A 14,104-nucleotide genomic window follows, 5' to 3' on the forward strand; every position below is an offset into this window, starting at 1 on the left:
TGACCTCTAACACTCAAAAATGCACTGCATTCATCAGATCCAGCTACATTAGTAGCTGTACACGAATAAGTTCCCATATCAGATTCCTGAAGGCCATTCACTTTCAGAGAACAAGTATTGTCTGTAAGGGTAGCCTGATATTTGTCTCCACTGGTAATCTCCTGTCCATCATGAAACCAGGAAACAAGAATGGGCGGTGACCCATAAACTTTACACTCCAGCACAGCAGAAGAACCCAGTTGACCATATGTTTCTCTCAGTTTTCTTGTGAAAGAAGGTGGTATAATACGATCTGTATTTGTTAAAAATAATAATAATAATAATAAAATAAATGAAAAGCTACTGTACAGAAGCTTAAAATATAGAATGTTCTCCATGTATCATAAAATCAGTTAGGTTTCTTTTGCTGTACATGCATTACTAAACTGCTCCTGCATGTCTAAGTCAATGAGAAGTAGAGAGTTGATGATTAAGAACATGCTGGAGCTCTTATTCACACTTTTGAAGGAAAGGGTGGGTTGTTTTTTGTTGTTTTTTTTTTTTAAGTTTCTTTTTTAAAGTATTTTTTATACAAAACAATATTGCACCAGTTGTCTGAAAAAAAAGATGCTTGGATTAAAGCTGAAGAAATGAAATCTTTGCAGCAGTTCCTGCCCCTAAGATGTTAGGTAGGCATCTATCCCTGATGCTTGTCACAGTAATGTGCCAAGAACTGAAAGGTTATACAAGAAGTGAGTCTCCCAGACTGCCAGTCATAAGAAAGGGTATGCTATATAAAAGCATTGTAAAGGAACTTTTTATCAGATACGACTCAAATAAAGTAGTCAACTAACCTGAAACTTGCACTGAAGCAGTGCAGCTGCTTTTACCAACACTATTTTTCACCTCAAAAGTATATTCTCCACTATCTTCTAATCCTGCATTGAGGATCTTAAGTCCCGATACTTTGTTGAAGAAACTGATTTTATATTTATGGTCAGTAGACAATTCATTCCCATCCTTAAACCATCTAGCAGTAAGCTCTGGTGTGCCATCTACTGTGCATTCCAGAGTACAAGAGTCTCCAGCTGTTACTTTCACTGGGCCAGGCTTCTCTACAATGACTGCAGGTTCTGCAATGAGACGTAAATCACAACATTTTTAAAAACAACAATGCAAGAGTTATTAGTACTGTAAAAACTGAAATTATTTTTTGTTGTTGTTTATGTTATCCAATGCTACCCACCAAGCACTGTTAGTTTGGCAAAGCATTCCTGAAATCCGGCATCATTTTTTATCTGACAGATGTATTTCCCAGCATTGGTTGGTTCTGCATTTTCAATCTTCAGAGATGCAATGTTTTCCGAATAGGAAATCCAAAGATTTTCACTTTCTCTAATGATCTCCCCTTTGTCTTTTAACCACAGAACAGAAATGGGCTGTGCTCCTTCAACTGCAGCCTGTAGTTCAATTGTCTCCCCAACCACAACAGTAACATCACTCAGCTTTTTCACAAAGGTTGGTGGTGCTATTTAAGAGAAGATTGCGAAAATCACAGTCCAGAAAAGGAAAATAGGAGAACAATAACAGGAACAATGACATTCCAAGAAGGTGACAATCTGCATACAAACCTCGCAGAGTTACAGAGCCAATGCAGGAGTCACTTCCCACATCATTTACAGCTTTACAGTGATATTCACCAACATCTGCAGTATCCACATTGAGAATGTGAATGCTAGCAAGGTAGTTCTCAGACATGACCTTGTACTTCTTGCTGCTCCGAATTTCTCGCTTGTCTTTATACCATGAAATCTGGAATGGAGGTGTGCCCTGAAGCTCACATTCCAGATGAACATCAGACCCTTTCAAGGTCTGGACTGGATGAGGCTTCTTGGTAAAAACAGGGGGTGCTGAAACAAAGGAGTTAAAATTTGTGTTATTTGAGCAGAGGACATTAAAGAAGGGAGAGCATTCAAGCAGTCAAACTGATACTGAACAAAAAAAGCAAACAGTAGATAAAAGAGATTTCCCACAGCATAACAAGCAGGCAAGAGACTTGCATCTATTCCGACAGGTTTCGTCCTGTCTGATTAAAGAAAGTGAGATTTAGCAGCTTTTCCACACAGAAAGGCATGGGGAAGAGCCTGGTTTCTCACCTTTCACTTTTAGTGAGGTGCTGGTGCTAGCACTACCAGCTGGGTTCTGGGCTTCACAACTGTAGTCACCACTGTCTTCAACACTGAGGTTGTGCATTTCAAGGACTGCCACCGAATCCACAAAGGACATACTATATTTTTCACTTGGATGGATCTCATTTTCTCCTTTGTACCAGATGACTTTAATTTCGGGAGATCCACCTACTTTGCATTCATACCTAGTAGAATCATGCTCTTTCACAAGTCTTGAAGAGTCTAGTTTCTTAATAAACCTCGGTGGTTCTGGAAAGCCGAAAATGGGAGACAATGCTTTAAACTGCACTGATATAAGCAGGTAAATACTTAACAGAAAATATAAACTTCAGGGACTTATGCAAGCACTCTAATTTTGTAATTTCTATGTTGTTTATTATTATTATTATTTCAAGGTTTCCCAAAATGTAGATTAGGCAGCAACAAATTCTCTGTTGGTATTTCAGTTAGTTTCTCCTTATTTTACTTTCCCATTCTACTTCTCTTTTTATGTATTCAGCTTAGATCAGCTGACGTGTGATTATCTTTAGTAATAGCCTCTTGCAATACATGGATAACGACTGGTAGAAATGCAAGAAATCGAACTATTTGGCTAAGAAACATTAAGAGAAATTATGCTCAGTATTACAGCAACTGCTTTATAACTTAATAGGTCATTAAGAATTGATATGGTCAATAAATATACCGAAGTTAAAGCCCTTCACATATTCGTTACAAAGCCAAACATAAGGGTGCATACAAGGAAGAAAAGTCAAGGAGCTTACGCATCACAAATTAAAGATGTTCAAAACAGTTATTCTGGGAAGATTTATGAGATGGCTGGTATTACTGAATTTGGTAAGGGCCCTGTGACTGTACGGTGAACTGGGTTGTTACATTTTTTAACTGTTAGAAGAGAAAGGAGCGGATGTTTGATGCATTACATCAAAAGTAACATGTGGATAATTCAGAATCACAAGACTGAATATGCCTGCATCAAAGATAGAAGCAGTAGAATCATGAGGTAGTAATGTAGGCGAAACCAACGGATCTCTCCACAGCTAAGTGCCTGTTTACACATCTATCTGCAAAGCGTAGGAAGAATATCTGTTTTATTCTCGGTTCCTTCAACATGTGGGATGTTTACACAACATCCTATGTTGTTAGTAACAAAGCTTCCTTAGAGTTTCTAAAAATAGAGATCATATCTTGTTAACATGAGAACTCCTGAAATGTCAGTAATTTACTATCAGTTTTCATGTCAATAAACAGATGAGTACCTGTCTGCATGCTTACAGTTGTTGGCCAGTCACATTCTAACTCCAAATTGAGAATACAGCTTAGTAAAGTACATATATAAAATGTTATGCAGTTTCTAAAAGAGCTAGTAAAGCTAGAGATCTAGAATACTAGAATACTGGATTTAAAATTAGGAAAATTTAATAAAAAGCTGGGAAATGCTGAGATCAGTTGGACATGAGATCCTGATTCTAGAAACAAGTCTGTATGTCATAAAGAAGACAGCAACTTCCCAAATAAAGGAAAAAAAAAAAAAAAAAAAAAAGTAAACTAATACATACATAAGATCATACTTACAAGTATTGTAGGAATTGCATGACAAATTATGAGAAATTCTAAAGAATGTAAGTCATGATAAGAATGATAAGATTAAAAACATAAAAGTATCAATTCACAATTTTGTGAATAAAGAGTTGAAGAGTAACCAAATTAATAGGATTAGTCAAGATCCTTCTATGAACTGTATCTCCAGTCAATAGAACATATTAGTACTGTTATCACTCACAATAAACAGAATTGTGATTCTGGTGGAAACAAGTTTGTAATCTTCAATAGGTTTCTTTCCTTAAAAAGACATTTTTTAAAATAAATTTTCTTCCTACAGTATTCCAGTAACTTTAGTAGGTCAAACTATATAAGAACAGGAGGCCACAGGTAATGCAGTTTGCCACAGCCCTCATACACCCAGAGAGAAAAATTCATATGGAAAGAATATACTCCAGATCTATCCACTACACTTGGCATGAACTTACTAGAAAATCTTACTAGTGGTGGTTCAGCTTCTTGTGTTACTTGTCTCAGAGTAGAAGCTACAGTATTTAGTCTTGAAATGTTTGCGTGCATGTGTGTGTTGTTTTGTTGTTGTTGTTGTTGTTTTACCTCAGAACTAACACAGTGAAAGAAAATAATGCCCTGAAACAACAGGGACATTGAAATTCATGCATCATTTAAGTAGCTTATTTTATATTTGTCCTTTCAGAAAATCATCAGTAATAAGATATCCGGAACAGCTATAAATATATCCAAAGTTCCCACCTACATTAAGGAAATTACAGTAAGATGCAAGTGCCAGTTTTAAAATTAGATCTTCAAAAATCACAAGATCCACACACTGTGTGGAGAAGTGTTGGTGGAATAATTGTTTTGCCACCAAGTCTACCCCTAGATTCTCCAATTTTTCCTATTCAACAACAGTGGTTTTCAGTGATTTCACATTGGAAGAGTAAAAATATTTGCAGGAACTGAACACATGGTAAAAACACATTTAAGACTTCTAAGATAGTTTGCTTCTTTCAGCTACTTTTCCATCTTCTGGATCAGATAGTGAATGACATTTCTGCAGAAAGACTTTAAAAGTGGACAGCTTTTGCTGGCTAATGGGATCATTCATAAAAGCATAACAAGGTACTAAGTCAGTTTTCACATTTCAGTGACAGAATTTCTCAGGTAAGACTCACTGTACCAGACCAGAAGAAAGATGGATAAGCACTTAAGTATTAAAATAATATAAACATGAAATAAAAAATCTCAGTGTACCCACTTGAAAAGATTGTTAGTATCACATATGCACTATTCAGGGTGCCACTTTGCAAAGAAAAGCCTGCTGAAAAGTAGAGCTACCAGCAGTACCTTGTACAGCTAGCTGGGCAGCACATGCATCCTTTCCAACACTGTTGCTGGCAGTACAGGTGTAGAGTCCAGCATCCCCTTTGCCCACTTTTAGGACCACCAAGCTGGCTGTGTTTTCCACCAGCATCATCTTGTAGTTGCCACCTGGGCGGATCTCTCTGTTGTCTCTGGTCCATACAATCCTCATGGGTGTCGAGCCAGTCACATGGCACTTAAAGGTTGCACTTTCCCCTAGAGCCACATCAATAGATACTGGCTTGATGTCAAAGAAAGGTGGTTGTAGATGTTCTGCGAAGAGGAAGGCATGGTAGATCTCACCATCAAACTTCACCACACACCTCACCACACTTCCATGCCCACACTCCCTTACCACCATACGGTGAGTAAAGTGAGAGAAAGAGCAAAGAAATAAAAGAGGAAATAGATACTAAATACCTCTGTTTAAAAGTGAGATACAAACCTGTAAGGAGAAGCTTGGCACTGGAAGATGCAGTCCCCAGGGCATTCTGGGCAGAGCAAGAGTATTGGCCACAGTAAGCCATACTAGTTTGCAAGATCTGAAGAGTTGCAACATTATTTAAGAAGGTTGACTGCACATTATCACTGTCACTTAAGAGAACCCCATCCTTGTACCAAGAGACCTGGAGAGGCTCTGAGCCATTTATACGGCAATCAAAAGTCACTGGAGCACCAACAGTCTCCTGAATATCTTTCAGTTTCCTGGCAAATGTAGGTGGAAGTTGACGTTCTGCAAAATAATAATAATCACCACCATAAGTAGGAAGCCACCCTGTCAACCTAGAATTACTTAATACAGAATCTAGTAAGAACCCCTTTTTGTAGACAACAAAGAGTTTCTACAAAATACCCCAGGAAAGAGTTGCCTTGAGCCCATCACCTTTAACAACAAGCAAAGCTGTAGAAGTAGCAAAGCCAACACTGTTTTCTGCTTTGCAGGTATATTCTCCAATGTCACTGTCCTCCATGGTGGAGAATGCCAGTGTGGCCACGTTATTCTTGAAGTGCATTTTGTAAGCCTGTGTTGATCTGAGTTTGGTGTCTTCTTTATACCAAGACACCTTGATTTCTGGTGCACCACCTATCTGGCATTTTAAGACCAAGGGCTCGCCAATCTTCACCTCCACACGGTCCAGGTGTGTGATGAAAAAGGGTGGTTCTAGAGAGGAAAGAGCATAGTAAGTAGAGGCAGAATATCACTGGGGTAACCTAGGGGATCAGGGTGGTGCGTACCTAAGATGGATACAAGGCTGTGACAAACATCCCCACCCGCCTCGTTTGACACCTCACAGGTATATTCGCCTTCATCACTCTTGGTGCTGTTGAAGATTTCAAGAATGCCAGATTTGTCAGTAGTTGTAACGCTGCAGCGTTGAGATTGAGCTACTGGCATGCCATTTCGTTTCCAGGTAACAGAGATGGGAGGGGTTCCTGTGTAGATGCTTTCCAGAACAATGGACTTCCCTTGCTCCACACTAAAATCACTTAACTTCTTTGTGAAGACTGCAGGCTCTGTGTGGAGGCACAGGTCAATAGGGTGAGGGACAAACGTGGCACTGCTGTAGAGACATGTCTATGCATAAACACAACACACACCTTTCACAAAGAGTTGAGTTGTGCAGGAGGCACTGCCAGCATCATTTGTGACCACACAGGCATAGTCCCCACTGCTCCCTGGCTCCACATTGAGCAGCTTCAGCTGTGCCTTTGACTCATCCAGAGAAATGGAGCAGGTGCTGTCTGGCACCAGTTCCCTGATGCCTCGGAACCAGGTGACTTTGAAGGGTGTGCTGCCCTTGATATGGCTAGTGAATGTCACACTTGATCCAGGCAAAACTTCCTGGGGATCAGGTGTCTTCACAAAAGAAGGTGGTTCTAAGGGTCACACAAAGAAGTGAAGAGGGAGAAAGATGTTAATAGGAGAGTTCCTGTTGGGGATGAAACCTAAAACAGGTTTAAAATAAAGAGAGCGCAAGGGAGAAAGCAGAAAAAAAAAAAAAGAAAAAAAAAAAAGAAAAAAAAAAAAAAGATGTATGATATAAAGAGGGAAGAAGTGTTTTGTAGAAGGGTCTGTGACAGTCTTCCACTGACCTTGTACAGTCAAGAAGGCACTGCATTCATCAGATCCAGCCACATTAGTTGCCACACAAGTATATGGCCCTGTATCTGTGACATCCAGGGCATTCAGCTTCAAAGCACAGATGTTATCCAAGAATGAGATTTCATACTTTTCCCCACCAACAATCTCATTCCCATCCTGAAACCAAGCCACAGACATGGGGGATGTGCCAGACACTTTGCACTCCAGCAACACTGAAGATCCCAGCACCCCATTTGTTTCCTTTAATTTTCTTGAGAATGAAGGAGGAACAAGTCGATCTAAGTAAGACAGTGCAGAAGAATTATAAGAAAATTGCACTTTGTTTTTTTTCCAGTGAAAACCATAAATAAACAAATAAATAAACACTCAAACTTCTGTCTTTAAAAAGATAGAGAGCTGACCTGAAACATCAACTGAAGAAGTGCAGCTGCTGTCCCCCACCTCATTGTGCACCTCAAAAGTATACAAGCCCCTGTCACCCTTCTCTGCAGAAAAGACTTTCAGAGTAGAGATATTGTTGAAAAAGGTAATTTGGTATTTGCGGTCGTTCTTCAGTTCTCTGCCATCTTTGTACCACTTAGTGATAAGTTCAGGCGTCCCCCCTACTTTGCACTCCAGGGTAAAAGGATTGCCTGCCATGACTGTGATCGGCTCTGTCTTCTCCAAGATGACTGCTGGTTCTGAAACAGGAAGGAAGGGGAAAAACGCTTCATCAGGAAATCCACCTGCAAACCACTGAGCAGAGGATATAAGCAGCAAACAAGGGTGGTAGAGGAAACTGCGCAAGTCACAAGATATGGTACCTGTGGATTAGGCCATACCCACCTAGGACTTGTAAAAATGCAGAGCACTCCCGCATACCAGCATCATTTTTAATCTGACAGATGTACTTTCCAACATCTGCGCCCTCAGCACTGGCAATCTCAAGAGTTGCAATATTGTCCATAAACAACATTTGGACATTTTCACTCTCCCTAATAACTTCACCCTTGTCTTTCAGCCATACAACAGAAATTGGTGGGGACCCTTCCACCACTGCCTGAAGGGCTGTTGGCTCTCCAACGAAGATTGCAGTGTCACTCAGCTTCTTGGTAAACCGTGGGGGTTCTGATGGTAAAAACAAGGAGGCAGAAGAGAGTTAATCACACATGCCTGCTTGGAAGAGGCACAGCCAGGAGATCAAGAAAAGAAGGTGCTGGTGTTGTTGATCCTTTAAAATACAAACCTTTGAATTTCACTGGGCAGGTGCAGGTGTCACTCCCCACTTCATTCATCACTTTGCACTGATATTCTCCAGTATCTTGAGATTCCAGGCTGAGTATGTGAAGACTGGCAATGGAGTGCTTTGCTGTTACCTTGAACTTCTTGCTGCTCCGGACCTGCCTCCGGTCCTTGAACCAAGCCACCTCAAAGGGTGGAGTCCCTGCTATCTCACACTGGAGGATAACATCCGAGCCTTTAAGTGTGTCCACAGGGCTCGGCACCTTGCTAAAAACAGGTGGTTCTATAAAAAAAGAATCACATCATAATGTGTGAGACTGCTTCCCCAGGTAAGTTTCTGGATAGTATCAAAAGGCAACATATTCAGGAAAGAGGCCTATACTTCTTCTAAACCCATGTTTAGTCTCCAAATACATGGCCTCACCTCTAAAAAATGCTCACACCCCAACATCTCTCCAGAAATTCATTTCAAGCTCTAAGAGTCCCAAGGGCAGGAAAATATGGCATTTCTGTATCTGTTTGGAATCAGAACTCAGCATCCCTCCCCCCAGAGTCATTCTCTCCCCTCTCTTCAGGACCATATTCCAGCTTTCTCCACCTCTTTCCAATTATTAAAGCTACAATCACTTAGGCTCAGTGCAAAAGCTCCCCATTATTTATTAGATTTCACTCCTGCCTGAGTCAATGTATAAAAAAGGAGGCAGAGTGATGGCTGCTTTCTCACCATGGCTGGTGTTCCGTCTATTCCATGCTTCTCTTCTGAGCCAGCAGCCTTGCCTTATTCAGCTTACAATTGACTTAAATGGGGAGGCAAGGGAGTGGCTACACAGTTCAACACCCACTACCACTTCCTGCCTATTTTCTGCTGCCTGTATCACATCCCTGTTCTAATGTGAGAGTGGAGACACTGCCTCAGCAGCCAAGACTACTGTGGCAGCAGCTCCCTGCCTGGGGGTGCAGCTAGAAGTGGGATCGGGATTCTGGTGGTGCATTGGAGCCATGCTGCTGACCTTTAACTGATACTGAAGTGCTGCAGCTGGCAGTGCCAGCCGAATTTTGGGCTTCACATATATAATCGCCGGCATCCTCAGCACTGGCATCCAAGACAGTTAGCACTGCTGTAGATTCTACAAAGGACATGTGGAGCCTGTTGGTCATCTGGAGTGCCTGATCATTCTTGTACCATGTGATCTTAATCTCTGGTGTGCCAGTGATTTTACATTCAAGTTGAACTGTGTCTCCAAGCCTCACAAACCGCAAGGCTTCAGGTTTCTTGGTGAACTTGGGAGGTTCTGCAGAAAAAAAGTACGTAGAGAATGACAGCATGCATTCGCCACATGAAATCTACAGTGCTGAGCAAGAGTCACAGGGAGCAAAAGACCAGTGGAGCGCAACAAAGAATGAAAGATGCAAGAAGGATTAAAGATGGCAAAAACAACTACAACTAGGTTTTGCCAACTCTAGAGCTGTAAAAGACACTTGAATGACGATTGTTCCACTCAAGAGAAGCTTTGCAGTTACCTTTGTGGGGTGAAAATGTTCCAGGCACATCAAGAAAGTACTGACAAGCCCATCTTCCCCAGGATCTTACCCCAGGAACAGCAGAAATGTCAGGTACAGTTGCACTTGCTTACATATCTTTAAGGCATATTTCTGTATGAAGAACTTAAGTGACTTATAATCTAGGTTAAATCAGTAATTAACAACTCCAACTGAAATATGCAAGGTAATTGTATTTTACCATTGAATAATCACTATGTGTGAATACTCCTGTAATTGTAATTTAAGCACTAATAATGAAGTAAAAAGCAGGGAGAGTATCACGTGCAGCTCTCCATACCAACAAAGAGCTTTGCAAAGAGATTTGTTCCTTGGAGAATTGCCAGGTGCACAAAGTTTCTATTGGCACAGTATGAGAGCAGAAGAGAGTCATTTCATGGCATGTCTGCTTTCTGAAAAGCTCCTTTCTATGTATTTCCAAGCTGAAAAGGGTGGAAGATGAGGCTCACTTACAAAGAGGCCTCTTTACCCAAGAGAAAGAGAACATGCAAAGTTGACTTAATCACAATACCTTTCACACTGAGTTGGGCTGAACAAAAGTCTTTCCCAGCTTCATTACTAGCCTGACAGGTATATTGGCCAGAGTCTCCTTTACCCACTCTGAGCACTCGAAGATGAGCTGTGTTTGCTACAAATGTAATATTGAAGTTTCCTCCAGTTCGGATCTCCCGACCATCCTTGGACCAGGTGATTTGTATTGGCTGGGCTCCAGTAACGTGGCATTCAAAATCAGCACTTTCTCCAAAAGGCACATCAATAGATTCTGGCTTAGTATCAAAGACTGGTGCTTGCTTGGGTTCTAGAAACACAAGAAAACAATATAATGCTTGTATCTCATAGAAAAGTTAATCCAACACACAAATATCACTGCATACATAAAATGGGAAGGAGGCACCTGTGATCCAGGTAAAAGTTTTGTAAGCCAACACACCTGTCACTGTAAGCCTAGCGCTTGTGTTGGCAGTGCCCACAGCATTAGTGGCTGTGCAGGTGTACTGCCCAGTGTGGTTAATCTCTGTTCGCACCAGTTGCAACACTGCAACATTTTCTACAAAGGATGTGTGCACACTGTGGTCATCACTTAATTGCACACCATCTTTATGCCAAGTCACAGTGATGGGCTCTGAGCCATTGAGTCGACACATTAGTTTAAGGGGTAAACCAACAGGGTGTTCGATGTCTTTTAATCTTCTTGCAAAGGAAGGCGGTCGTTTGCGTTCTGGAAGAAAACAAGTAAAAGATAAATGCATGCCAGGAAGCAATTTTTTATACAGTTTTGCAAGAGAAGAAGTACAGTAAAGAAGCATTTGTAACAAGCTAATACAAAATCATCACCTTGAACTGTTAAGAGAGCCTTTGTAGATGCAGTTCCTACACTGTTTTCTGCCTTGCAGATATATTCGCCGCTGTCATTGATAGCCACTTTGTTGAAAGTGAGGGTAGCAATGTTGTCTTTAAAGAACACTTTGTACTCAGGAGTAGACCTGAGTTTTGTATCACCTTTGTACCAAGACACAGTAATTTCTGGGGTTCCAGCAATGTGACATTGCATTGTTGTATAATCCCCAACTGACACCTCAAGAGGCTCCAGTTGTGTAACAAAATAGGGAGGTTCTAAAAAGAGAAGCAATTAGATAGGCTCATTATATAGTGCCAGGCTTTTGAAAGCATATACTTCAAAGAACAGGCAAGAAAAAGAAGAAAAGGGAAAACACACCTAGGGTAGAGACTACAGCCTCACAGACATCTCTTCCTGCCTCATTTTCAACATGGCAGGTGTATTCTCCAGCATCCTCTTTCGTGCTGTCAAGGATCTCCAGGATGCAGGATTTCTCTGTGGTAGTGATGCTACACTTGTGAGACTGAGCGAGTATGTGGCCATTCTTCTTCCATGTCACAGAGATGGGCAAGCTGCCTGTGTAAGTGCCCTCCAGGATGATGGGCTTACCAGGTTCCACATATTGATCACTCAGTTTCTTCACAAAGACAGCCGGTTCTAATGAAGGGTAAGAATTCAGAAACGCTGAGCACCGTAGTAACAAATGGAAGGAAGGAAACAATATTTTAGGACATACAAAGAAATGCAATATTTACAAACCTTTTACTGTAAGATGTGTTGTACAATTTGCCCTGCCAGCTTCATTAGTCACTAGACAAGTATACTCTCCACTTTGAAGAGGGGTAACATCAAATAACTCAAGCTCCACAACGGAGTCCTCCAAGTAGATATTGCATTTGTCCCCTGGCACAAGTTCACTGGCTCCTCTAAACCAGTTCACCTTAAAAGGAGGGGTTCCTCTGATAACACCTGTAAAAGTTATGCTTGTGCCTGGCAAGACATCCAAAGGCTCAGGTGTCCTCTCAAAAGATGGTGGCTCTAAATACATAGAGAAAAAGAGAGATAAGGCAGTTGCTACAGTATGACCCCAGCATTTCCACATACCTACTGAAGTTAAAAAAGAAAACCTTTCCTTTCTAGCCAATAATTTCTCTCAGTATACTTACAAAAGATGAAAGACTTTTAAGAGAGAAAGAGCAAAGAGTAGCTCAGAGAGCTTGCTGACCATTATATACTGACCTTGGACGGTCAATACAGCACTGCATTCATCCGAACCAGCTACATTGGTAGCTCTGCAGCTGTAAGTTCCGGTATCTGAATTACTCAGTGAATTAACTTCTAAAATACACAGGTTATCCGTAAATGTGATATTATGTTTTTCCCCACTAACTAGCTTCATTCCATTTTGGAACCAGTCAATAGACATAGGAGGTGAACCCGCCACTTTGCATTCCAGCAGCGCTGAGGAACCCAGGACGCCAGGGGTTTCCTTTAGCTTTCTTGTGAAAGAAGGAGGAATGATTCGATCTGCATTAAAAAAATATATATATAATAAATCCATTGTTAGAGAGAAAATGAGGGAAGGAATGGAATGAAGGAAAGAGTATAGGAATAAAAGAAAGTTTTGGTAAAAGATAGAAGACAAACTACCCAACTGACCTAAAACTTCAACCGATGCCGTGCAACTGCTTTTCCCCACATCATTTTGCACTGCAAAAGTGTACAATCCACCATCTTCCTTCTCTGCATCCATAATTTTAAGTGTAGATACTTTGTTGACAAAAGTAATCCTGTATTTTTGGCTGCTTGTCAGTTCTTTGCCATCCTTAAACCACCCAGTTGATAGTTCTGGTGTGCCTGCCACTTTGCACTCCAAAGTACAGGCATCTCCTATAGTAACCCTCATTGGCTCTGCCTTCTCTACAATGACTGCAGGCTCTGGAAGGAGAAACAATTAACATGTGTAGTGAAAACTGGATATTATTAGTACTATCTGCAAGTATTATTACAATATATACAGGGCTTATATGTTTGATAACAGATAAGGTTATCTTGGTTTGTTGGGCTGGGAAATATTTTCCAACTTTTTTTCCATCTTTTATCTCACTCTAAGCTAGTAGATGCTCTCTGACATGGAGGACAAATATTTTGAAATTTCCATGAGATAAACACAATTATCTTTCTTTCTTCAAGCATGCATGAACAGAAGACATGACTTAGGAATACAGACAACTGAACATCACAGCAAAGAGGCCTGTAGTTCCTTTCACTTCTATCCCTGGGCAACTGGAAAAAAGCAACCCAACTAATATTTACTGGAGACACAAGGATTCTCTGTTTTGCCTGTTTTGAATTCAGAAGCATAAGCAAAGGATACATCAGATACTAAATTACCAAGTTTCTAACTTAACAAAGATGTTCTATAAATTTATGCTTTTTACAAACCTAGAATAGTTAAGGTAGCCATGCACTCGCGACTTCCAGCATCATTTCTGATCTGGCAGATATATTTCCCAGCACTGCTTGTTTCTGTGTGAACAAGCTGTAAAGTTGCAATATTTTCCATAAATGTGATCTTCGTGTTTTCACTTTCTCTAATAATTTCTTCCTTGTCTTTAAGCCACTGCACAGAAATTGGCTGGGAGCCCTCCACTCTTGCTTGCAACTCCACTGGTTCACCAACCACAACAGTCACACTGTTTATTTTTGTCACGAATTTCGGTGGTTCTGGACAAGAAACATGCAGTTGTAGTAAATACAGTGTCTACATAAAGGAAGAGCAATGCAGTG

The 14,104-nt window shown here is 40.8% G+C and overlaps 1 protein-coding gene across 1 annotated transcript in view; it reads right to left on the minus strand.

Moving 5' to 3' along the window:
* Positions 1 to 14,104, minus strand: part of TTN (titin) — a 240,350-nt gene that overhangs the window by 159,371 nt on the left and 66,875 nt on the right. Inside the window, exons 67-89 of the mRNA XM_072341903.1 lie at positions 13,760 to 14,041; positions 12,974 to 13,252; positions 12,554 to 12,841; positions 12,074 to 12,352; positions 11,693 to 11,971; positions 11,311 to 11,589; positions 10,907 to 11,194; positions 10,487 to 10,774; positions 9,426 to 9,707; positions 8,420 to 8,698; positions 8,020 to 8,301; positions 7,596 to 7,874; positions 7,185 to 7,472; positions 6,690 to 6,968; positions 6,327 to 6,605; positions 5,974 to 6,252; positions 5,536 to 5,823; positions 5,076 to 5,363; positions 2,136 to 2,417; positions 1,611 to 1,889; positions 1,226 to 1,507; positions 834 to 1,112; positions 5 to 292 (exon numbers count right to left, since the gene is read on the minus strand). Coding sequence (XP_072198004.1) covers positions 5 to 292; positions 834 to 1,112; positions 1,226 to 1,507; positions 1,611 to 1,889; positions 2,136 to 2,417; positions 5,076 to 5,363; positions 5,536 to 5,823; positions 5,974 to 6,252; positions 6,327 to 6,605; positions 6,690 to 6,968; positions 7,185 to 7,472; positions 7,596 to 7,874; positions 8,020 to 8,301; positions 8,420 to 8,698; positions 9,426 to 9,707; positions 10,487 to 10,774; positions 10,907 to 11,194; positions 11,311 to 11,589; positions 11,693 to 11,971; positions 12,074 to 12,352; positions 12,554 to 12,841; positions 12,974 to 13,252; positions 13,760 to 14,041 — 6,495 coding nt within the window. The remainder of the gene's footprint in view (positions 1 to 4; positions 293 to 833; positions 1,113 to 1,225; positions 1,508 to 1,610; positions 1,890 to 2,135; positions 2,418 to 5,075; positions 5,364 to 5,535; positions 5,824 to 5,973; positions 6,253 to 6,326; positions 6,606 to 6,689; positions 6,969 to 7,184; positions 7,473 to 7,595; positions 7,875 to 8,019; positions 8,302 to 8,419; positions 8,699 to 9,425; positions 9,708 to 10,486; positions 10,775 to 10,906; positions 11,195 to 11,310; positions 11,590 to 11,692; positions 11,972 to 12,073; positions 12,353 to 12,553; positions 12,842 to 12,973; positions 13,253 to 13,759; positions 14,042 to 14,104) is intronic.

Source organism: Excalfactoria chinensis, chromosome 7 (genome assembly GCF_039878825.1).
Source record: "Excalfactoria chinensis isolate bCotChi1 chromosome 7, bCotChi1.hap2, whole genome shotgun sequence".
Taxonomy (NCBI): domain Eukaryota; kingdom Metazoa; phylum Chordata; class Aves; order Galliformes; family Phasianidae; genus Excalfactoria; species Excalfactoria chinensis.